This window comes from Magnolia sinica, chromosome 3 (assembly GCF_029962835.1).
Source record: "Magnolia sinica isolate HGM2019 chromosome 3, MsV1, whole genome shotgun sequence".
NCBI lineage: Eukaryota > Viridiplantae > Streptophyta > Magnoliopsida > Magnoliales > Magnoliaceae > Magnolia > Magnolia sinica.
Window position 1 is genome coordinate 13,939,684 of NC_080575.1, and position 26,204 is coordinate 13,965,887.

Below are 26,204 nucleotides of genomic sequence, written 5' to 3' on the forward strand. Positions count from 1 at the left end.
TGGAACATCTCGTGTCGCAGAAATCTTCATGATTATGAAATTAATCAGTTTGCGGGGTTATTATCTCTTCTCAATAATAGCTCCCTAGATCAGCAGGCCCCTGACGGTCTTAAATGGTTTCATGATAAAAAGGGCATATTTTTGGTCAAATCTCTATATAATCGAATATATAGAAATTTTGTCTCTCCTTCACATCCTATGTTGGAACATCTGTGGAAGTTCAGACTCCCCCCCAAGTTTGTGGTCTTCAGTTGGCTGGTTAGCATCAGAAAGGTGTTGACAGTAGATAATTTAAGAAAAAGAAGTATGTGCATCCCCAACATCTGTCTTTGTTGCATGGGAGAGGCCGAATCAGTGAATCACCTCTTCATTCAGCCCGTTAATCCTTCATATTTGGCCCGTGGTCTTTTCTTGGTTCAACATCTCTTGGGCCCATCCTTTTTCTACTGATTCTCTGATCTCTGCTGGGCATGGAACAGACTTTGGGAAGCAGAAAAATGTTGTCTGGAGAATGTCTTTAGTGGTTGTGTGGTGGACAGTCTGGGAAGAGCGTAATGGAGATGTTTTAAAGGGGAATCTCATGATGTGGGGCATCTGATCAAAAAAATCCATTTTCTTATTGTGGAATGGGCCTCCCTTGGGTTGCATAGCAGCTATTGTAATCTGCTCTCGTTTTCGTTTCCTTAGGCGACTTGTCTCACTAGCTCAGTGGGATAGGTCTCCGTCCTTTTTATCTTGTAATCTCTCTCGTATTATATAATATATTGTCACTTTTCAAAAAAAAAAATTCAATTTGATGAAATGGACAAATGGATGAAATGGTAGATGGATGAATGCATTCACTTTCACATCTTTTTAATTTTCTATCATTTTTTTGTGATTGTTTTTTGTTTTCTGTTTTTATTAAAGTCGAAGGTTATCATTTTATTTTTTTATTGCTTTTCATTGAATGTGTCTAAAACATGAACATATGATAGTGTATATCATTATATGTTATATGTGTTTTACAGCCTTACCATTATGATTTGAATCATTTGATAGTCTAATAGTTAATAGATAACCGTATTAACAACATATCATATAAATTTATGACATACTTAACCCAAAAGTCTTAACATCACAACTTACTACAGTCTACAGGTCAACCCGCCATAGAGCATTCTTACCAGAGAGGGTCTGGTATTACCATTGGATACATGTTCAAAACACACACACACACACACAGTGAGAGAGAGAGAGTTATAAATTCTTGGATTTCTCATTTTCCCCTATTTAATAATATATTTTTTGGCTAAAAAAATATGTCAAATACGGGGCTAATACCGATAGACAATGTTGTATCATATCAGTTTTTGGCCGGGCCAATATGGCCACCAATACTGATACTTGGAACCATACCCAGCAGTGGAGCTTGTGTATTATGTTTGAAGAAATACAAGATTCAGATCAAGGACAAACATTTCGCTTGCCCATTATTGAAAGGGTAAATGTAGTTGCCAATACCCTTCCTAATCAATTGCAATGTCACCCTTGTTTTGTAGCAATGAGAGGAACTGAACTTTTTCTTTGGCAAGGGATTGAGCCGAAATTGAGGGAAAAAGGTATAATAGAAGTAGTAGATTCACCACTCCCACTTAATTGCCAAAAATAGAGTAGAAAACATTCTATAATGAACTCTAGCTTACCACTCCCACTTAATTGCCAAAAATAGAGTAGAAAACATTCTAAAATGAACTCTAGCTTCACCACTCCCACTTAATTGCCAAAAATAGAGTAGAAAACATTCTATAATGAACTCTAGCTACTGGGTGGCATGGTTATGAAAAATATCATAGATACCATGGGAAACATTGCAGATATTGCGGGAAAGATCCAGGAAATACCGCGATAATATTGCCACTACATTGAACATTGTTGATAGGAAGGCAATGGTCAATGTATATGCTAATGGTTAATATCAACAAATTTGAATTTTAACTGATATAAACAGAAAGGTGGGTCTAGCTAATTCACAGGGAGACTAGCTGATGGGCTACATGGCTACAAGCAATAGAGGATGAGTAAACTTGAAAAGTCTCTAATTGATACAAACTGGAAAAACATAACAAGAATTATTTGTCCATGGGCAAATGCTACAATACGAAAAAATTATTTCATTAGCTTACCTGATAATTCATGAAGGTTTCTATTAGTTCCACTGTTTGAAAAGATCCCAAAAGAGTAGACTGATACCTGTCAAAGTTTCACAAGAAAAAGTAATTACCAAAAGGAATGTCATGAAAAGAATAAAATGGAATTATGCAGCACCTCTTCCCTTACCATTTTGCACAAAAATAAATAAATTGAAAACTAAACCTAAAACCCTAGTAATTTTCTTCTTTTTGCCTCCAGCATTACTTAATGGAAGCCCTAAATCAATGGTGGAAAAAAATTCAAACTTCACAATTCTCTCAATTGAAAAGCTCAAGTACTAAGGTAGTCTTCAATTAACCTAAACAAAAACTTCCACAAACCCCAACAATATTTGCCAGTTGTTTCTTTTTAGAGATCATCTCACACACTAGTTGCAGATTAGAACTCCAAGCAACTAAGTGCGGGTCCCACCATAGCGTATGGCATCCAAACTGTCCGAGCAGGGTTGCTCCATTGTGAAAATGAGACGCCCCAAAAATCATGTTGATCCAACCATTAGGTGGGCCGCACCACAAAAACAATGGAAAACCACCCAAAATATCCAAATTCACATGGGGCCCACATGATGGTTGGATCGGCCTAATTTTCAGGGCATCCCAATTCATTGTGGGCCAAGCCTTCTGGAGAGGTTGGATGCCATGCAGACATCATGGTGGACCCCACGCATATAGTTGCATTTACAACCATGAACCTAAGTCTTGAAGCTGTTATGGGTCTCAGAGTAAACATAGCCAAGAGTGAGATGTTGGCGGTGCACTTGTCTAGGGAGGAGGTGGATTAGTACAAGTCTCGGGTCGAGCCAACTCTAAAATATGGGATACGACTTGGGGTCATGCGCAACTGCAGATAAAAGATCATGGGTCACTAAAATTTGACCGGGAGGACAGCGGAAGCCTACAGAACAGTATGAGCTAGGATACGGGTCTTACAGTCCGTTTGCTGGACAAGTGGGGCTCACCTTGCAGTATGATGTATGTGTTGTATTTGTACCGTCTAGACCCCCTGGATGGTGGGACCTACTGTGATATATGTGCTTTATCCACCCTGTCCGTCCATGGGACCCACATGATGTATCTATTTTATCCATGTCGTCCAGTCCAGCTAGACGTGGATCCCACTAATGATGTATGCGCTATTTATCTACACTGTCTAGTTGTGGACGGTGGGCCCACCTGTTGTGTAAATGCATCGCCCACCTACTGTATGAGTTGGGCCCATCTGCACTATCCAAGCCCTCATTGATGCATGTGTTGTAAACACATTATCCATCCATTTTCTGGACCATAGGGCTGACCTATGGGGCCCACCTTGATGTATATATTACACATGATGACCATCCATTTTTACCAAATTATGGGTTGCCCCCTTAAGGCCCAACGTGATGTATTTGCAGCTTATATGATGAGGCCCAATGTGATGTATATATGTACCATGTAATGAGGCCCAATGTGATATATTTCTGGCCCATATGATGAGGCCCAATTTTGAAAAGGCCAAGCTATATGTCCTAAAGGGGGGGTGAATAGGATAATGCCAAATTAAAAAATAACAGCGGAATAAACAAAAAGATAGCCAAATGAATTGCAAATAATCAAAGGAAGCAACAACCTCAAAAATCTAGTATTGAGAAGTTGATACAAATATTGTTCTAAGGACAACCTTACACCATAAAAACCAAGGGTTTATGACAGGACAACCTTACTAGAACGATTTGTGTATCAAAAACTCAAACTGAAGAGGAATAAAAAGGAAATGGCAAGAAAGAAAATCTAAGCTATTACAACATTCCCCACAATGCTGAAATGGAGAGGTTGGATGCCATGCAGACATCATGGTGGGCCCCACGCATATAGTTGCATTTACAACCATGAACTTAAGTCTTGAAGCTGTTTTGGGTCTCAGAGTAAACATAGCCAAGAGTGAGATGTTGGCGGTGCACTTGTCTAGGGAGGAGGTGGATCAATTGACGGAGGTGTTTAGTTGTCAAGTGAGGGCCTTCCATTCGACCAACCTTGGTCTTCCCTTCTGTATTGGGAGGCCGGCCAAGCATTAATGGGACACAATGGAAAAGTGTTTCGAAAGGAAGTTAGCTAAATGGAAATGTCGGTATTTATCTCTTTGTGGTCAAATAACTCTAATCAAGTCAACTTTATTGAATTTGCTCTTGTATTTCATGTCCCTCTTCAGATGCCCATAGTCAATTCTTGCTAGGCTGGAAAAGCTAAGAAGAGATTTTTTGTGGCAAGGGTTAGATGAGAGGAAGAAATTTCACCTCTTCGGTGGGAAGAGGTGTGCAAATCATTGGGAAGGGGGGTTGGTATTAGAGATTTGTGAGTAGATGAATCGGGCTCCTTTGGAAAATGATTGTGGAGGTTTGGGGAGGAGGAAGACTTGTTCTGGAGAAAGCTCATTGCGAGAAAGTATGGATGCTAGGAACGGGGGTAGTGGGTTAAATATTCCTCCCTATACAGGACCTTTGGTGTGTGGAAGGGAATCTAGGCACTAAAGGAGGAAATAAAAACTAGGGTTCGCTTCACCTTAGGAAATGGGGAGAATCCTTTTTTGGGAGGACGTGTGGGCTGACGACTTGCCTCTTCAAGTTGTGTTCCTAAGAATGGCACCTCTTCTCGGGAAAGAATATCTTGGTTTCCGAATGTTTCTCCTTTGTTGGAAACAATCTGGTTTGGTCCCCTCCTTGTTGTAGAGACATGTTGGATGAGGAGGTGGAGGAATTTGTAAGACTTCTTGACCATCTTCAATTGTATGCGTCAGTGAGAGAAAAGAGGGACAATTGATCTGGCTAAGAGACACCGCTTCTCGGTTCGATCATTCTACGGGTGTTTGCATAGCTAGCCTAGGGTTAATCGGTGTGTTCATACAACCCATGTGTGGCACTACATGGCCCCCCCAAAATTAGTAGCATTGACAACCTTTGACAATTGGAAGGAAGAGAATATTGACCATTGACAACCTTTAAAGAAGATCCATGGTGCTTCCCAATGTGTGCATGTTGTGCATGGAGGATGCAGAGTCAGTCAACCATCTCTTCATCCATTGTAAGTTTACTTTGGAGATGAGTCATTTTATCAGTTCCATCGGCATGTCTTGGGCTATGCTTGACCCAATTGGGGAGTTACTCCTGAGTTGGAATGGTGTGAGAATTAGATGGCATAAGAGTGTACTTTGGTTTTGTTTGCCATCTGATGCGCAATTTTGGGGGAAAGAAATAGTAGCTTTCGCAACGTCTCTAGCAAGGAGGCGAAGGTGTTCTCAAGTGTGAAATATTTTGTTCTAGAATGGGCTTCTTGTATAAAGTCCTTAGAGGATTGTAATTTAGTATGTTTGCTTTGTTTGTAGTTTGTTGTGCTAGCTCAGCACCATTTCAATAACAATTTTTGCCACCCTTATTTAAAAATTTTAAATTTTAAATTTTAAATTTTATTTTAAAAAAGCAATGAACTTGAGCTGTGTTTTTAGAGTGCAACTCACCCAGGGACGGAAACAATAGACTCACCCCAACTCAGTCCATTTCGGTCCCATATTAATGTTTTGACTCATTTTCATTCCAAAATCAGTGTGGTGACTAATTTCATCTGAGCTGAAACCAGTACTGGTCGACAATATCAAGTCATATCAAACAAATTTTCAAAACTTGTTTACAACTAGTTGAGTATGCAGCATTCCCTTCTTTTAAATGCTAAAATAAGCCTGTGTCCTCAATTATTGCAAAAAAGTTGCAGGAATTGTTCTCACACTTCACTACAGTTCTCTTGTCCTTGAACCTTCATCAACAGAAATGTAATTTTATGAGCTGAGACTCAAACTTGAGATATACTCTTATAAAACAAAGACTTAAACCTGAAAAATTACCTTGAACCCTTCATCAATAGAAACCTAACCTAACAAGTTCAGACTCCAACTAGACACAAACGCTTAGGTTGCTTATGAAGAAGGCATATTCTGATAGTAGAAAATTTCAAAATTGCTTAAGACTTTAGGTGAGAAGTCTAAAACACCTTCGAGTAGTTGACTTGGGAGAATATTTTGCATTGGTGAGTCACAATCTAACCATCATGACTTAGTTGCGTTGGGTTTTGCAATAGAATAGGAATTGCATGACTCAAACAAGTCTCTCTTGACTCAGGAAAGTAACTGACTCGCATAAAACAACAAAATTCAACTGACAAAAATTATCTTGAATCCTTCATAAATAGAAACCTGATTTTACAAGCTTAGGCTCTGACTTGACACATACTCTAATAGTCTGCTTATAAGAAAAGAGTAATCTTATAGTAGAAAAGCTCAAAATTACCAATGATTATAAATGAGAAGCCTATAACACCTTATATTAGTTTACCAGTGAGAACTGAGAATATTTTAAAAATGTCGAGCCACAATTTAACCAGTATGACTAGACTGTGTTGAGTTTTGCAGTAGAATAAGGATGGCATGACTCATCACAAGTTTCTTTTGACCAGGGACAGTCACCGAATCACATAATAAAATCAACAGAACTGCTAGAGTCAGACCCCTTTTGGTATAGGGTGAGGCCCCGTTTGTTAAATCTGAAGTCTAAAGACTGAATCTGAAATTTAAAGCCTGAATCTGAAATCTGAAATCTGAAGTCAAAAAACTTGTTTGATAATTATGGCTTAAGTCTGAAAATTAAGTACTGAATTTGAAACAACCTGTTTGTTAACAAACATCTTAAACGTCTGAAATATGTTAATTTAACGTCTGAAATATGTTAATTTGACACATTTGTCCCTATCTCCCGTTTGGAAATGTTTTACATTATAAAGAAATTATTTTTTATTAAATGAAAATAAAATCATTATATTTAATTCAAATAAACTAAAATACTTAATAGAAAACTAAAATATCATTATTCATAATGCCCTCAATTCCTCTTAGCGGGAAGATTGTCACTATGTGTCGTGTAGGGTAAACCACCAGTAGCAACAAAACCTTCAAATAAGGCCCACCTTGATGTTTATATGCTATCCAAACCATTTATAAGGTCATTCCCAATTGGATGAAGTGAAAACACCTAAAATCTAGCTTGATACAAAACTTTTATAGCCATAAAAATGCTTCAACGATGCTCACTTAATGCTATCCAAACCATTACGTTTATTTTCCATCCAATATGTTCATAAGTTCACAAATAACTGTATGAAGAGGAAAAAAAATCATATTGATCCAAAACTTCTGTGACCCCAAAAAGGATTTCAATGGTAGACATTCAATCCCCCGCTGCTTTTTTGCAGTGTGGTCCACTTGATAGTTTGATGTCTTATTTTTAGTCTCAGGCCTTAATACGAGCTCGCCAAATGGATGGACGGTTTAGATATAACACATACCTCATGATGGGACCCACAGAACTTTCTGACATCAATAGAGCAACTATATAGCTGGTGTGAGGTACCCCAGCCAATCCACATCCTACTTGGACACGGATTAGCTACTGACAGGTTGAATAGCGAGATTCGCTATCAAAGTGACGTCACCAAGTTCTATGGGCCCACTATGATGTATGTGGGCCCCACTATGATGTATGTGCTTTATCTACACAGTCCATCTATTTGGAGATTTTATTTTAGGGCATGATTTAAAACTGAGGTAGATCCAAATATGTAGTTGACCCCACCACAAAAAACAGTGGGGAGATTACCGTTGAAGCCTTCCTAAGGCTCATCGTAATTTTTATTTGAAATCCAACCTGTTCACAAGTTAACACAGACATGAAACCAATATCAGCTTGATCAAAAACTTTTGTGGCCCGTTTAAGTTTTTAAAGGTGGGCGTCACTCTCCCCACTGTTTTCTGTGGTGAGGTCCACTGAAGCTTTGGATTTGACTCATTCTTTCAATCTTTACCTAAAATTATATTTCCAAATGGATGGACGACGTGGATACAAAACATATATTATGATGGGGCCCACATAACTTGGTGACGTCACTTTAGTGGCGAGTCTCGCTACTCAACCTGTTAGTATCCAATCTGCGTCCGCAGCAACAGATTGGCTACTCCCATGCCACCAGCCAATGGCTGGTGGTCAGTGCTATGTGGGCCCCACCATGATGTATGTGTTTCATATATGCCGTCCATCTATGTTTCTAGATCATTTTATGGTATGAGACCAAAAATGAGGAATATCCCAATCTCAAGTGAACCACATTACAGGAAAACAGTGTTAAATGAACGTCGACCATTAAAAACTTTTTAGGGGCCATAAAAGTTTTGGATCAAGCTTCTCTTTGTTTTTTCCATTCATCTGGGTCTATATGACCTAATCAACGGATTGGATGTCAAATAAACAGTACATTGGGCCTTAGGAGAATTTTAATGGTGGATATCCAATCACTATTGTTTTCCTGTGGTGTGGTCCACCTGAGGTTTATATTACTTTCATTTTTGGTATCAAGCCCTAAAATGATATTTAAAAATGGATGAAACACATACATCGTGGTGGGCTCAAAGAAGTGCCCTATATTAAAAGTTGGGATGTGTACAACGCAAAGAAGAAAATCTCTTTCACAAAGGATAATTTTGGATTAAAAAATAATAATAATCACAGAGCTTATTCTCCATTCCCCATTAAGCTAGACTCCCATCACGGAAAATTTTCAACATAAAATCGTGGAACGCTTTCCTTCTTATGCGTTAACAAACACCACTAAACATGGAATATTTTCTAAATTCCGCGTTAAGTACAAAAATTCAGTGTTAACAAACAGGCCCTGAGTCTTCTGACTTTTTTTGCTCAGTTTTGCTCAAGAAATGGGACAACTAGGAAGAGCCACGAGTCAACTTGGAGAGTTTTCCAACCATGGCATGGATTGGAATGTAACAAGCTCGAATGAACAACCCAAGCAACGATTTGTATGTAAATCACTAAATAAAGATCATGCATATCCATCATAATTCTACACCACGGTATTTGTTGGTCATTCGGCACAAATGCTCTATCCTTTAGAGAGACTTGATAATTTCGCGGTCCTTGTAATGACTGGGAAAGGGTGTACCTTAGATGAGTTTCTCTTAGTTTAAAGGAATTTGCATGTTGAACATGTAGTGTTGCATGCCACACATTGTTCAACAGGATAGGGCTGACCTGGTCCTATGCTCCATCCTCCGCATGCACACAAACACACACGCATCCCCTCCCTATCTTTCCATTCATGCGCACCCTAAGTGCACCCATTTATTGTACCCTCAGCATCACTCCTGTCCAAGAATATTGCAAATCCTAGATTCTTCATTCTCTAAAATAATATCTGTAAATTTTTTACTGCTTGTGCTTCTGCATCCAGTAACCACTTGCATGACTATTGAATGCAAAAGTTGCTTGTGGGAAACAATGGAACCTGGCAATTAAGACCTAAATACAATTTATTTAACGACAGATTCAAAGGACAATAACATGTTCCAACCCAAGATCACTAGCAATTAGATGATGGTGTCCAAACCACTTTCTTCGTTCTTCTGAATGAAACTTAGCAAATTTTTTTTTTTTTTTTTTTAAGGTGTCCAAACCACTGTGTTTTGAAACCCTCCAAGCTATCAAATATTGGAGAAGTTAAAAGAGTCGAAATAGAATCTTAGACATGTTTATTGTGGTAATAAATCAATTGTAAGGCATATTGATATGTAAAAGAGAACTTACCAACCAACCGTGTTATTATCAACATTGACCTCTCTCAAGCATCTCATCATTTCAAGCTGATAATTAGCCCCATCTGCTTCAATTTCCTCATCCTCTTCTCGAATCTGTGATGTTTAAATTTTTTTTATAAAAGGACAGCATGAACATTGAAGAGGAGAAAAAGGCAGCTTCCACAATGAGACAGATTTGAAGTAATATGTGCACTCCAAGAACACTACCAACTCTAGAACAAAATAGGATAGCTTCGCATACCGGGAAGGGGAAACAGTTGGTAACCTCAAGAACACTACCAACATCCAATCCCAAAAGTTGTCCTGTAACTAGAGCAGGCGAAAACTCCTTGCAGTGTTTGATAATCTTCAAAATAACCTGTAATGCATAAAATACCAAAGGAGAATTTTGAGAATGCTCTCATATAATCCAGCATTCCTAAAACACGAGGAGCTGACAAGAACATGCCTTGCATGTAAGCCATTCGAAATATGAATTTCTTAGTTTAACCACTCTAGTAAGTGCAGAGGACAATTCCAAACTTACAACCTTTTAGTACCCATCTCTGTTAGGTTCCACTGCAGTGATTGGTTCTTGCAACTTCTTCAAGTGCATGTTTAGTTGTTGCCTGGGGAATTCATTCCCTGAGGAATGCAAGAGTTGGCCTAGTAATTTCTGGTAATGGCTATTAAATTTTGTTTAGTTGAAACACTAGGTTTCCTAGGGAAACATGGGAGCAAGTCTAAAATTCTGTTTCAACTACCCAAGAGGCTGATTGGATACAGGAATTAGTAAAATAAGGTCAGAACAAGAAATAAAGGTTTATTATGTACAAATTTCTAACGAAGTCTGGTAAACACAGTTGATCTAGAACCTTTATTTATTTATTTATTTATATTGTTATTATTATTATTATTATTTTATTTTTTTTGGGGGGGGGGGGGTCTAGACAGTTGTATGGTCGGTGGGACCAGTGTTCGAAATATCGGTATCGCACCCTTGGGATACAGATACGTATCGGTTATCGCAAGGGATATATCGTTTGTATCGCATAATTTATCGCACTTTTTGGGAAACATGGGGAAACATTGAGGAAATGATTGAAATTTTTAATGAAACTCTGGAGATTGTTAAAAAAGCCATTAATACACACTTTTAAATTATAACATCTCAAAAAAAATATGCACATAATAAGTTTCCTTTGTATAGGGTCCTAAGTTATGCGATGTTTAGTTGAACTAATGCAATTATATTTAAATTGGATGCATGATATTTATAAATATATCATAGTCATGTATGAAAACACAACCAATTCATTGAAAAGCAAAAGAAAAACTAAAGAAGTAAATTTTGAGAAATATACATATTAATAATGGGGACTAGTTGTGCTCTAGACCCACATAAAGTTGTGTGGTGGCTCATAATCATCATCTCCATCTCAATTTGGAAGCAGTTTTACATTCCTCCCATTGGTGTGGCATACCATAGTTTTTTAATCAGGCAACTTTTCTATGTACGGATTACCGGATGAACGGTGGATTTTACATTTGCAGCATATCAGATGGAAAATAAATGACATGGCGGACCCTGAAGTGACGTCACCGAGTTCTATAGGGCCCACCATGATGTGTGTTGTATCCACACCGTCCATCCATTTGGAGATATCATTTTAGGCCATGAGAAAAAGAATGAGTCAGATCCAAAGCTCGAGTGGACCCCACCACAAAAAACAGTGGAGAAGGGACGCCCACCATTAAAAATTTCTAAGGGCCACAAAAGTTTTCAATCAAGCTGAAATTTGTTTTTTCCCTTCTTTCATGTCTATCTTAACTTATAAACAGGTTGGATCTCAGATAAACATCATAGTGGACCTTAGGAAGGTTTCAACAGTGGGCGTCCCTCTCCCCACTGTTTTCTGTGGTGGGGTCCACTCCAGATTTGGATCTGACTCATTCTGTCTCATGCCTTAAAATGATATAGGCAAATGTATAGACGGTGTAGATACAACACATTAATCATGGTGTGCCCCACAGAACTTGGTGCGTCACTTCAGTAGCCAGTCTTGCACGCAACCTATCTTCCGCGTCCGGACGCGGATTGCGTACTAGCCCCGCCCGTCCCTAACTTCGAACAGGCCATTCTGTGGGTGGGCCCACCGTGATGTATCTATACATCCAAGCAGTCAATCCCTTTTCTTAGGTTATCTTAAGGCATGAGCACAAAAATGAGGCTGATCCAACGCTCAAGTGGACCACACCAAATAATAAGCATGGTTGCATTAAAATGCACAAAGCATTAAATGTTGGTTGGTGCTCTGTTGGCCCCACCATAATGTATTTGTTTCATCCATTCCGTTAATCCATTTTTGATGATCATTTTAGGATTGATACAAAAAATTATAGGATGTAAATCATAGGTGGACCACACCACAGGAAAACAATAATGATTGGATATCCACCATTAAAATCCTCCTAAGGCCCACTGTACTATTTATTTGATATCATCTGTTGATTGGGTCCTAAAGACCCAGATGAAGGGAAGAAATAAATATCAGGTTGATCCAAAGCTTTTATGGCTCCCAAAACGTTTTTAATGGTCAATGCTCATTCAACACTGTTTCCTGTAATGTGGTCCACTTGAGTTGTGGATATGGTTTAATTTTGGGCTCAACACCTAAAATGATCAATAAAAACGGATGGACGGCGTGGATAAACCACATACAATCACGGTGGGCCCAACAGAGTTTACTCAGTAAGATAAGAGCGTGCTACATTTAGTACGCAATTCCAGGCCCGTCATTGACGGGGCACATTGCGTCACCAAGTTATGTGGGTCCCACTATCATTCATGCACTGTATCAACTCTATACATCAGCTTTATCATATAATTTTATGGCTTTAAACCAAAATTTAATCATATCCAAATTTTAAGTGGACCACACCACCTGAAATAGTGTGAATTGAAGTCTACCGTTGAAAACTTCTCGGGGCCCACAGAAGTTTTAGATCAAGATGATATTTGTGTTTTCCATTCATCCATGCCTGCGTGATCTTATGAACAGTTTGGATGACAAATAAACATCACTGGGGGCCTTAGAAATGTTTCAACGGTGGAAATCAGTACTTCCATTGTTTCCTTTGGTATGGTGTACTTGAGCTTTTGATATACTTCATTTTTGGGCTCAACCCATAAAATGATCTGGAAAAATGTATGGACGGTGTGGATAAACCACATGAATTCACAGTGGGCCCAACAGAGTTGAGTCAGTACGATGAGAGTGTACCGAGTAACTCAGTACGTGTCACCATCTCATTTTAACCTATCCGCGCGCTCCATTTTCGCCCATCCGCGCCCCTCTCCTTTGCATTCCCTCTCCTTCACGCACGAAAGCATGCGTTCCGAAGCAACGTTCGCGGCGAGGTTTCCTCAATCCTGCCTGATTTTTCGCCGGAATCTCGGAAAAATTCCCACCTCCGATCATCGATCTTCGCTGCGGCTTACAGGTACTCTCCGATTTCTTTCATTTTTTTCTGATTTTTTTTTTAATGATTCTTCACATATACGTAGCTTTTAATGGTCGGTTGTGGCGATACCGACGATATATCGTGCGATATCGACGATATATCGGCCGATATCTGAATTTTGGGTTTTTTGGTATCTTCCGGGGGTTATCGGGAGGGTTTCGTCTCGCAGGGGTGCGATAACGATAATATCGGCCGATATATCGGCCGATAGTATCGATATTTCGAACACTGGGTGGGACAGCTGTACAATGTGTGTTTGTGTGTAGATAGAGAGGGGTATTGAAATCTGGTTGCCAGCTGGCCGCCTACAATCCTACTTGCATATGGTTTGAATGTCAGTTTTGTAGGAGCATCAGGCTGGCCAAAATACAAAATAGGCATTGTGGGTTGAAGGTCAGTATTGGTGGGAGCATCAGCCTAGCCACAATACAATATAGGCCATGTATCATTATAGGCCAATTCATTCTAAGCCAAAAATTGGGGTACATGTATCAGGAAAATGAAAAAGAGATAAATTCAACAATTTACCATTTTTGTGTTATGCATATGTATGTAATGGTATATCAGACCATTCTTTGACAAGAATGTTGTCAGTCGACTTGACCTACTAAAAGTCAACCAACTTGGCACGGATTTGTACATAATGGTGTATCAAACCATTCTCTGATAAGAATGTTATCTTTTTTCTTCTTTTTATTTTGAAGGGCTATGAATAATTTTATTAAAAGACTGCCTGGCAAATAGCCAAAGCAGAAAGAACAAAGAAACAAAAGGAATAAGAATGGTATCTGTCGACTTGTTCAACTTCTTCATTCTTTTTTCCTTGGGAGTTGTTTGTCCGTGTTGATAACGACTTCATCTTGCACATCAGACACCTCAATATGGTACTCGAACAAATATACCATATTGAAAGTCGGTGAGATATCTAAGTCATCTGGTAGCTCGACCTCATAGGCATTGTCACCCAACTTCCTTTTGACTCGGCATGGACTAATCTTCTTATACTTAAGTTTGTTGTAATTTCCTCTTAGAAACCTTTCTTTGCAAAGATAAACCATAACTATGTCACCTTCTTTATATATCTTCATACTCATGATACCGCAATTTCGATGTATGGAACTCATCAGTGTATTCATTTACCGATTTGTTCCCTTGACATAGATTGTTATTATTATATCTTTGATACAGGTCACAAGCATAAATCGCAAGTAGGAACTTCTTTTATAACTTTTCCTAAATTTACTTTCTCCTTACCTTGATGAATTCGTTCAGCTTGGAGTTCGTCCTAACACGCTAACGCATGATCGGAAAACTTCATAGCTACTAACTTAACCTTCCGATTATCCCCGATTTTCTTATACTCGAACACCTTTTTCCACTTGGCAATCGATGAGGTTGTCAACAACCAAACGACCATGGGATTTCAGAATTTCTACCTTAATTATGGGCTCTCAATCACATTGCAATGTTGAAGGATTTGATCATTGGTGTTTTCACAAGCTAGGTCCGCCCTTTGTTGGCTAGAACCTTGGCAGGACCTTCCCTTATGTGTCCACATGTTCTAACTTCAGTCTCCAGATTCCCACAACATCGAAGAACTCCAATTTTATTCGTCAGATTATATGTCGTATGCATGAGTTAATCTACTCGCTTTATGAGTACGCAGATTAATTAGGTTACTTATACAAATGCTTCACGTACTATTTCTTTTGAAGCCATTAGGAGATGATGTAGAATCGAAAATCCTCAAAGATAACCCACTTTGGTACCAAAATAATGCAACCCGGTTATCAAGTCAATGAGATCTCAACACCCAGATTGCAAAGAAATGGATAAGAGTACACCCACAAGAATAATGGAGTAGAGAGGGAGGAAAAATTTTATTAACATCAAGCTTCTTCTTACAATCTTAAGAAAAACTCACACTTAGAAAATTTGGAATGCTCATCTCGAAACCCCCACCCAAAATGAATCTTTAATGAGGATCCCCTAAATAAAAGATTGATTTCAAATCAATCATAGTTGACTTTAAATCAATCTAATCTACCTAAGATATTAAAGGCCTAGTAATAGTAGGGAATGTGAGAGCTAAGACCCTTGCCAGTCAAACTCAGCAACTTCCTATTTTCTCACTTAAAAATTAAAGAAAAGATTAGCGACGATGTCGACTATGTCGACCTCGCGAGGTTCAAGGAGAAACGATGAAGGTACGACAGTAGAACCAAGATTCACAGCAGGAAAAGGCGAACATAGCAAAGGAAAAGCAGCTGAAAGATAGGAAGCTCTAGACGAAGTTGAGGAAGGCGATGCAGATTCAGATAACATCGGTAATAATGGATGGAGAGTGGTCTCAGGTAGGAAGCACAATCAGAGGACGACAACAACAGTCGAAAGCAAGAGATACTCCTACCCTACCCTCTTCGTCAAAGGTTATCTAGCTGGTTGGTTACCGATCAACATCTCGAGGGTCTTCGGCCGTGGGGGGCCGTAATGGACGTTGTGATGACAAGAGACAGAAGTAATGGAGCCTACCGAGGCTTTGCCCTCGTTTGTATGAGCTCAGAAACTGAGCTAGCCAGAGCAGTAGAAATGTTGCATGGCGTGAGATTTGGGGGGGTGTCGTTGCTAGTGCAGCAAGCTCAATTCGGGCCTCGCTTCAGAGACCAAAACAGGAAAGCTTCCTCATCGAAATCCAAGAAGGACCATATCAATATCCCTTCTAGCTCCCAACCAGGGATATCGGAGGGGCAATCATTCAAAGATGTTCTTCTCAGTGGCAACCCTCCCCTTAGAGAGCCTCCAAAAGACCCCCCAAAAAACTCCCGTACATCAACCGTCAAACCCAGCATATCCACGGGACCAACCTGTGTAGAGGATAAGGCAGCTCAGACGGAGTTTGTCATCTCTGTTAACCAGGAAAGCTTTAATCAAGCAAGGAAAGATCTGGCGACTACGGTGGTTATTATAACCAAGGAAGAAGCAACTATCCAGCAAGTTAAAGAGTGGATTAGCGATTGTACGGGGTTTCATCCTGAAAACTATATTATCAAGCCTTTGGGATTCAACGAACTCTGGGTCAAGGTATGCGTTGGCCTTAACCATGAGATGCTTACTATGGCGGGCCACCTGCACTCTTATGGTCTGGTTATTAGAGTTATGGGTTGGGATGAGTATTCCATATTCGGGATGGAGAATGTGTGGGTCCTGATCTGGAATATACCATTAGAATGCTGGTATGAAGAATTCCTAATTTCGGCAGTGTCCTGTCTGGGTTCACTGCTTGAGATCGATTAAAAAACGAAATTAGGTGTGGAAGTGGGTGTCATCAGAGCTCGCGTAAGGAGGAAGAAGGGTTCTCCCCTGCCTCCTCATCTGCTGGTTATGGTAGATAATCGTCAATTGAAACTCCCGATGCAAAAGGAGCAGCCAAGGACCGCTCATCCCACATGGGGTGATCTTTGGAGAGCTAGGGACACCTTACAACAGGTTCCGAAACCTGGATCGGAGAAGACGGATGCTGAAGGAACTTGCCTTCCATGCTCCAGTGGACCACCAGTAGCGTCTCATATCAATCCCTCAGCCAGCATTGATGAACGCGTCTGCATCTCGACAGACAAAGGGGTACGTGGCAATATCGCAGAGGGTGAGGCGATGCACTCTGCAGACGGCGTCTCTTGCTTCAGAGGAAAGCAACCGTGGGAGTCGGATTCTTCGTCGCGTGGCCTACATGCAATGCAGCCGTATCACCAGATGGGCCCGCGAAGCGACAGATCGGCTGAGCTACACACGGGGGCGGAGCAAATGGAGCCACGTCACTCCTTAGCACAGCGCTTTTCGAGGCGAACTGATGCCACAGACTCCGGTTCAATGGGATTAAGACACGTGGACGCTGGGTAAGTAGTAGCGGACTTCGCACCTATCTACGTGGCCTCAAGACCGAACAGTCGGCATCTAACCTCTTTAGATGATATCGGGTCTAGTGATTCGGGCCACTTCTCAACCCGGATCTGCCTAAATCCTATTTCCTCTGCCCCAAAAGTTGTTCCCAAGCCCGACACCATATGTACTATACCCGTACCCAAATCAACTCTCCTTCCCCAACTCCAGCATTCCCAAGCCCGACACCATATGTACTATACCCGTACCCAAATCAACTCTCCTTCCCCAACTCCAGCATCCATTACCCCCCCTAATAACCAGACATCACTCCCCTTCAGCGATGGGCAAGGACTACTCAAGAGGGGAAGAGGCAGAGAGCCGATTCTCAGAATCCCAGGTGTTCTCTTCGCTTCCTACATCTCTAGCCATCTCCATTCCTCAATCCAAGGACTGAGCCGATCTAGGCCCCATTACTCTTTTTCAGGAAGCCTTACCAGATGATGTGATCATGGCTGAGCCCCTGTAGATGCACATGGACTACCCTCACCTCCAACAGGAATCTGTTGCACTGATCTCCAAGTCTGATAAAAGCAGAGAGGAATTATTTGAATCGATCCATAATAAGCAATGGATTAGAGACGTTGTAGGCCATGTCGGCAGATCCCTCGGACTGTCGTTCAGAGACAGAGATGAAGATTACGTTGCTCTGTTCCAATATATTGAAAATAGAGGAAGACCACTCCCATCCCCCAAAACTCCTTCCAAACAAGTCTACAAATCCATTAGCAACAGGGAACTCAAGAGCCTGCAACCGAGTCCAAGGCTCCTAGTAGCAGCCAGTGCAAGACAAGGTCGAAAGGGGAACTGAGGAAGCTCTATGCCCCAATGAGAATTATCTCCTAGAATGTGAGGGGGTGGGCTAAAAGCAAAAACGACGCTTGATAAAGGAATCTATCGGTAGGAAGGACCCGGACATAATATGTCTTCAGGAAACCAAAGTTCCCATATTCAAAGATGGGTTGCTAGAATCGATATGGAAGGCTAAAGATGCTGAGTGAGTGACGTTGGATGCCTCTGGTTCGTCGGGTGGCATTCTCATTGCCTGGAGTCCTCCAAGTGGGAAGTCCAGTCATCCTCCATAGGAGTCTTCTCGGCATCGATTATTCTTCAAGATAAGTCCTCTAGTTTCCGCTGTCTCATTGCTACGGTCTATGGCCCAAATGAGGACTCGCTCAGACCAGCTTTTTGGGTTGAATTGTCTACCGTTAGACAATCTTTCACTGGTCCTTGTTGTTTTGTAGGTGACTTCAATGTGGTCCGATTCGCTACGGAGCATTCTCGCCACAGAAGAGTGTCAACAGCTAGCTTTCTCAGACTGGATTCAATCCCAGGAGTTGGTCAATCTCCCGATGTCAGGGGCTAGATACACCTAGTCGAATAGGCGAAGGGATCAAATCCAGTTGAGGTTGGACAGATTCCTCCTCTCTACGGATTGGCTGGAGGCACTCCCAACTGCTTCTCAGCTGGCCCTTCTTAGGACGACGTCAGACCATTGCCCGATTCTACTGAGGATGGAAGAGGACAACTGGGGCCCCAAACCCTTCCATTTCAATTCGTCGTCGCTTAAGGTCGAAGGCCTTTGTTAGAAAATAGTAGAGTGGTGGTTCACCTTTATAGTAGAAGGCTTTGCTAGGCATAGGCTTCTATGCAAGCTTAGACTTCTCAAGGACAGGCTCAAAGAATGGAAAGAAGAAGAGTTCTGCAAAAGACAGGCTAATTCGAAAGCTCTATTCACGGAACTTCAAACCATCGACTCTAAGGCCGAAGGAGGATTCATGTCTCTACAAAGGCTAAACATGCATATCCAAGTCATTCAATCCATTTCCGTCAGGGCATTGGAGGACGAAATTTCATGGAAACTGAAATCGAGATCAAGATGGATAGCAGAAGGGGACAGAAACACTAGATATTTTCATTGCCTAGCAAACATGCATGCCCGAGCCAAAGCAATTCTCAGCATCACAGTAGATGGAGTTCAAACAGACGATAAACAAGAGATAGCAGAGCACACAATTCGCCACTTCAAATCCCTCCTCTCTTTTGAAGGGTGGAACAGGCCCAACCTCAATGGCATCTCTTTCAATTCCCTTGACGAATCAGAGGCAAACCTCCTGGAGGCTCCATTTTCTAAAGAAGCCAAAGCAGGAGTGGACTCGTTGGCCAATGACAAATCCCCTGGTCCTGATGGTTTTCCCATGATCTTCTTCCAAACCTTTTGGGAGAACATCTGTCACGATATTATGGATTTTTTACATGAATTCCATCACAGGGAAAGGCTATCCAAAGGCCTAGGTGCGTCTTTCATCACCTTAATCCCAAAGGTTGAGGAGCAAGCTCTTTTTTTTATTTTCGGCCCATTAGCCTGATTGAGGGCCCATATAAAATTCTGGCCAAAATTCTGTCGATCAGATTAGCCAAAGTTATGGGGAAATTAATATCCAAAGATCAGAATGTGTTCATCAGGGGTAGACAGATTGTGGACTGTGCGCTGATTGAAAATGAGATCCTTCATTCTTGCCACAAGTTTGGAGCCAAGAGCATCTTTTGCAAGTTAGATGTCGAGAAGGCTTATGACCATGTCAAATAGAAATTCCTCCATTACATGATGGGCCGAATGGGTTTTGGGGACAAGTGGAGGAGTTGGATCAAAGAATGCATAGGGTCAGCCCACTTTTCAATTCTTCTCAACGGCACTCCTCAAGGTTTTTTTAACAGTTCGAGAGGCATTCGGCAAGGCGATCCTTTGTCCCTGCTCCTCTTTCTTCTGGTTGGAGAGGCTCTGTCGCAGATGTTGCTTCGGGGTCAGGCCGCGGACTCCTCAAAGGCATAGAGATGCCCGGCGTTCCTACACCTATTTCTCACATCCAGTTTGCCGACGATACCCTCACCCTCTCAAAAGCAGACCCGACGTGCATTGAAAACCTCCGCACGACTCTCCGTTGCTTTGAGGCTGTTTCGGGGCTAAGAGTGAATTTGGCCAAGTCAAAAATCTACGGTGTTAATCTCTTTGAATCAGAGCTTTCCGTGTTCGCTGATACTTTAGGCTGTCCAGCAGTGTCTTTTCCTTCCACTTTTGTGAGCCTCCCCCTTGCTTTTAGCCCGCCTCCGAAATTAATGTGGGACAAGATCGTGATTAAATTCCAAAAATATTTAGCTGGATGGAAGTGCCAATACCTGTCGATGTGAGGTCGTATGACCCTCATTAAATCAGCCCTCTCAAATCTTCCGATCTACCTCATGTCGCTATTCCGATGTCCTATGTCGGTGTTGTATACAATTGACAAGATGCATCGTGACCTCCTTTGGAGTGGAAAGGATAATCAGAATAAGCCGCACCTGCTTGCCTGGCAAGAAGTATGTAAACATTTTCAGGATGGGGGTGCCATCAGAAATTTGAAGACCATGAATCAGGCCCTCCTTGGTAAGTGGATTTGGAGATTAGGCAACGAAGGCAGTGCTCTCTGGACCTCCCTAATTAAAGGCAAATATGGTAGTTCGCCCGGAGGGTGGTGGACTGCAAATACCTCAGCATATAGAGCCTCTTACATATGGAAAGGAATCCTGCGATCCAAGAAAGCGGTAATCAATAACATCAGTTTTGATCTTGGCAATGGAGCAAATATCAGATTTTGGGAAGACCAATGGGTGGGCGAGGAGCCCCAGAAAATCCGATTCCCAAACATTAATGGTCTGGCTCCAGATAAGTCTATTTCTGTTGCTAGTTGTTATGCTCGTTCGGATGACAACATCGTCTAGGAAATTAAGTGTGTCAAGAAACTCCACGACTGGGAGGTCTCTGAATATGTGGAGCTGCTCGATTGCATCTCTAAGACGGCACCTGTCCTCTCCGCCTCAGACGGACTGCTGTGGAAAAGGGACAAATCCAACATCTTTTCGGTAAAATCATTCTATTCTCTCCTAGCCCCTCGCTCCTCCCCAGCGGGCCCTATTGTCCCTTTTATCTGGAAGTATCCAGCCCCTCCCAAGTACATCTGCTTTGCCTGGTTGGCTGGTAGGAATCGAATCCTAACAGTTGACAACTTGCGAAAAAGGGGCATGCAAATAGTCAATATTTGCCTCTGCTGCATGCAAGATGAAGAATCGGTGGATCACCTTCTAGTTCATTGTCCGTCCATCTCTCAAATTTGGGTGGAGTTCCTCAACAGGTTCAATGTCAGTGGATGCATGCCAAAATCCTCATCCAACGTGATAGCGTATTGGCATGGTTTCAAGCTGGGTAAAGTCAAATCTCGGATTTGGAAGATGGCGATCCTAGCCATTTGGTGGTCAGTTTGGGAGGAAAGGAATGATAGATGCTTTAATGACAGGCAGTCTACGGTCCAAGTTGTATGGTATAGGGCCAAGAAGCTGATTTTAGAATGGGGGGTTCTTGTTAATGGGATTAAGGATTGTGATTTCCTGTTTTTAGGTTTTTAGATTCCCGATCTGCTATCTCAGCAGCCTCCTCCCTTGTTGTTTTTTTTCTTCTTTCTATTTAATATAATCTCGTTATCTTTGAAAAAAAAAGAAGCCTAATAATTTGGTGGTCAGTTTGGGAGGAAAGGAATCATAGATGCTTTAATGACAGGCAGTCTACGGTCCAAGTTGTATGGTCTAGGGCCAAGAAGTTGATTTTAGAATGGGGGGTTCTTGTTAATGGGATTAAGGATTGTGATTTCCTGTTTTTAGGTTTTTAGATTCCCAATCTGCTATCTCAGCAGCCTCCTCCCTTGTTGTTTTTTTCTTCTTCTTTCTATTTAATAATTTTAGAATGGGGGGTTCTTGTTAATGGGATTAAGGATTGTGATTTCCTGTTTTTAGGTTTTTAGATTCCCAATCTGCTATCTCAGCAGCCTCCTCCCTTGTTGTTTTTTTCTTCTTCTTTCTATTTAATATAATCTCATTATCTTTGAAAAAAAAAAGCCTAATAATAGTAAAAATTAAATAATCCTCAAAATCTTCAATCCCATCTTTAAATCAGCCCCATATCATCCCCCCCTAAATTATAGCTCTTAATATTTAGGCCCCGGATCTATAAATAACCAGTCCAAAATTAGCACATGCTAGGCCCTATAATGGATCATGGACCTGCATTGTTGGATCTAGTCTAAAATGACTTTTTGAGCATCCTCCATGGTTGAAATAAAAAAAGAAGAGGAAAAATGAGAGAAATTTTGAAATAATAAAAATAAAGTTGGCCTTTATGGATATATCAATCGATACAGCCTAATATGGGTCTTCTTCTTTTTTGTGACAAGCTGATACAAACTTGTATCACGTATTGTATCAAGCTGATACAAGATATTTTGAACCATGCATTTGCTTGAAAGGTGGTGGTGGTGTTAGGGTTTAGGGTGTGAGAGAAGTAGTTATAAAAAATCCAAATAAAATAAAATTTTAAAAATTGTGCCTTTATGGTTAAAAGTTAAGGGTATGTTTGGTTGCACCAAATATCATGATATCTCATGATTCATCAGTCTAATTTGGTGCAGAATATCATGAAATTTCATTATATTTGGGGCAACGAAATGCATCCTAAAACATTAAACAAGGGAAAAACTTTTCCAATTCTTATTTATGAACCAAAAATGGTAAAAGATGACCAGTGACTTTTTTAACTCAACTGGCTATCCATGTATCCAAAAAGCCTCTAAGTTTCCATTCCCCTTTTTAACTCAACTGGCTATCCATGTATCCAAAAAGCCTCTAAGTTTCCATTCCCCAGCTAAAAGCTGGGACAAGCTTTTGAGGAAAAGCTCGAGAATGTAAAAATTGACCAAAAATTGCAAACCAAACTACTTCCTTCTTTCTTTTTCTTTTTTCTTTTTTTTTTTTGTGAAAACCAGGAAATTACTAAGCCAAGAAATATAAAAACCAGTAACCAAACACACCCTAAATTACAGATTTAGGATGTCCAATTGATTTTGGTTGGAGAATTTAGTTCCAACCAAGTGAAATGCCCAAAGTCTGATCCACCATGCTCTGTTTAAAGTTAATAACCAGTCCCAACACAGGAGTAGTTGCTTTGATTTTATTTTTTAAGTTAGAATTGAAACAAAACCAATTACATTATATCAAGATACTAACTCGTCTTAAATTTGGAAATAGATTGTTGCAATTTAGTTACCACAATAGAAATCTATATCATATGATACAACCTTAAAAGAGGGATTTTTTCCACAACAAACTAATCTAAGGAACCATTTCAAAGAACTGCTTAAAATAGAAATGGATAAAAAAATTAACAGGAGTGTGCAAGTTTACATGCATGTTTTACATTTTCATACTGAATTCTTAAGATACCTACAAATGAACAAGCAAGGTACGACTTAGAGACTAGAGACTATGCTTGGAGATAAATACTTTAAAATCTGATAGAAAATCACTACGATAGAGGTTTGTTAATCATGCACACATGCATAAGACATCCCCATCTGCGCCCTTCAGATGTCTTAATATGGCACATCACCATGAGATCTAAGCTGTCCATCAAGTGGGTCCCATTGGTGAGATGCCAAGGCTCAAGCTCATCAGATGGACTCCAATATTAGAAGCAAATGGACAGCTGGAAAAGACTTAAGAAAACTTTTTAACTGCAGGCATCCATTTGTCTCATGAACTGTGGCCCACCTGATCAGTGGACCAGCCCGATTTATGGGCCATGGCATCTAAGTGGTGGAACCCTGCTGAAGCATGGGTTGGATCTCTTAACCATGTGCCATATTGGTGTGTTGTATCAGTGAATTTTGGTCCATGGCATCTATAAGAAGGCCTTTTTTTAATAGCCATTCATTTTTCAAGTCATGGATAGGATGGTTATGATGGCCTGATAAAAGTGATTCCTTGTGAGCATAACCGATCCATTGCGGCCTCCAACAAATAGATTGCCCAACTTGTCCATTGGGCCTATTTTAATGCAAATGATCCTGTGCGTCCATTTTATAGGCTGTCAGTCGCATGGTTAGAATCATCCAATCAGTGTGAATTTTACACAGCGGACCATTAAATACACGACTGGACCTGACGGACGGTCCAGATCGATCAATTGAATCATCAAAGCATCCCAATGCAACTAGGAGCGCTATAACCACAGCGAAAATAGCATCCAACAACAACGAATTCGACAGTGCCCATCAATGCTAATGAGAGAGAGAGAGAGAGAGAGAGAGAGAGAGAGAATTGGGAAGAATTACCAGCCCTTCGATCTGAACGACCCGCAACGGAGAAGCGGTCTCCTCCGTAGAAGCAGCTTGGAGGAATGAACGCGCCATAGCTGTAGTAGTATATCAAAAAGGAAGGGTGAGAGATTTCAAATAAATTCAAGGAGAAAGAGCAAAAAGGAAAATAAACAGAAGAGAGAAGGGCAAATATCAGAAAAGGAAAGAAAAAGAAGATGAGAAGAGTGTACGGACGGTTGGCCATGGTGAGAGAGCAGCTCTTCTGCTGAGGCTTTCTTAGGGCTTTGGGTTTTCGGTAGACTCGTGTAGATAGCTGCGTCTGGGGAGAGTCGAGGGAGAAGAGGATTTATAAAGGATCTATTACGCGGGTTTTCTAATTGCCACATACGTTCGAGATGTGTGGGGCCACCGTGAGATTTGACTGGCATCCGAGCCGTCCATTGGATGATCGCCCTCAACTTTCGGATAAGGCACGAAATGGTGGACCGTATCAAAGAGGGGAAATGGGGTATAATGGGGAGGGGATATCTACGGTAGAAAAATTCGAGATGGAATATGAGGCCCACCGTGTTGTGCATATGTCATCTAGACCGTTGATCAGGTGCACCACATAGGATGAAGGGCCACACTGAAACTCTAAGCATTTCCAAGATTTAGATGAGCAAGCGCATGCGTGTGTGTATACTTCAGGCGTGATTCTACGTTGCTCCCTGTGGTGTGTCCCACATGAGTTTTCGATGAGGATGATGCTTTGGGTGTACGGTGAACATGAGGAGGCACACCAGATGCAAGATTTGGATTTCACATACACATGATGAACGGACGTGATCATTCCCCAGTTAGTTGAGACAATGGAACCCATGACTCGATGATCTTAGCACGTGGGACCATCCCCCGAAATTTTCCAGGTTAGAAAGATCTTGAACGTCGATATTTGGACCGTTTCAGTTTATTCTAAACTTTTACCGTATTGCCATGGACGCGGATTGGGCTGTGACTCTGCCACCACCAACCTCCATGGTGGCAAGACTCTTTAGGGCCCACTGTTATGTATATGTTTTATCCACACCGTCCATTCGTTTTTCCAACTCATTTTAGCTACCGCGTTAAAATTGAAGCATATCCAAAGCTCAAGTAGACCACACCAAAGTAAACAGTGGTGATAGTGATGTCCACCTTCGAAACCTGATTTCTATTTGTCATCCAACCGGTTGATCAGGTCATAGAGACTGGATGAAGGGAAAACAGAAATATCAGCTTGATCCAAAACTTTCATGGCCCTAAGAAGGTTTAGGCGTTCAATCCCAACTTTATCCTATGGTGCGGTTCCCTTGGGGCCTGTTTGGCTGGACCGATCCCACGGTATTAGGTGGGATGGGATTCAAAAAGCATCATTATTACCCATGGCAGGGACCGTTCCCTGATACCATGGGATAAGCTTAATTCCTTTTTTATTTGTAATACGGTGGTACATTGAAAGAAGATACGCACCATCATTTGAAACTATTGACAATAACATACATGTGTTATATCTAAACCGTCCATTTGTTTTGTAACCTCATTTTATGGCATGGGCCTAAAAATGAAGCAGATCCAAAACTTATGTGGCCCCAAAGAAGTTTTCAATGGTAAGTATTCAATCCCCATTGCTTTCTATGGTGGGGTCCACTTGAGCTTTAGATCTACTTGATTTTTTGGCCCATGCTCTAA

At 41.0% G+C, this 26,204-nt stretch overlaps 1 protein-coding gene across 1 annotated transcript in view; it reads right to left on the reverse strand.

Moving 5' to 3' along the window:
- LOC131239570 (eukaryotic translation initiation factor 3 subunit H) overlaps nucleotides 1-24,876 on the reverse strand; it is a 38,897-nt gene extending 14,021 nt beyond the window's left edge. The window contains exons 1-5 of the mRNA XM_058237337.1: nucleotides 24,729-24,876; nucleotides 24,510-24,589; nucleotides 10,115-10,231; nucleotides 9,863-9,966; nucleotides 2,166-2,232 (exon numbers count right to left, since the gene is read on the reverse strand). Coding sequence (XP_058093320.1) covers nucleotides 2,166-2,232; nucleotides 9,863-9,966; nucleotides 10,115-10,231; nucleotides 24,510-24,589; nucleotides 24,729-24,738 — 378 coding nt within the window. The 5' untranslated portion in view covers nucleotides 24,739-24,876. The remainder of the gene's footprint in view (nucleotides 1-2,165; nucleotides 2,233-9,862; nucleotides 9,967-10,114; nucleotides 10,232-24,509; nucleotides 24,590-24,728) is intronic.
- Nucleotides 24,877-26,204: the final 1,328 nt, after the last annotated feature.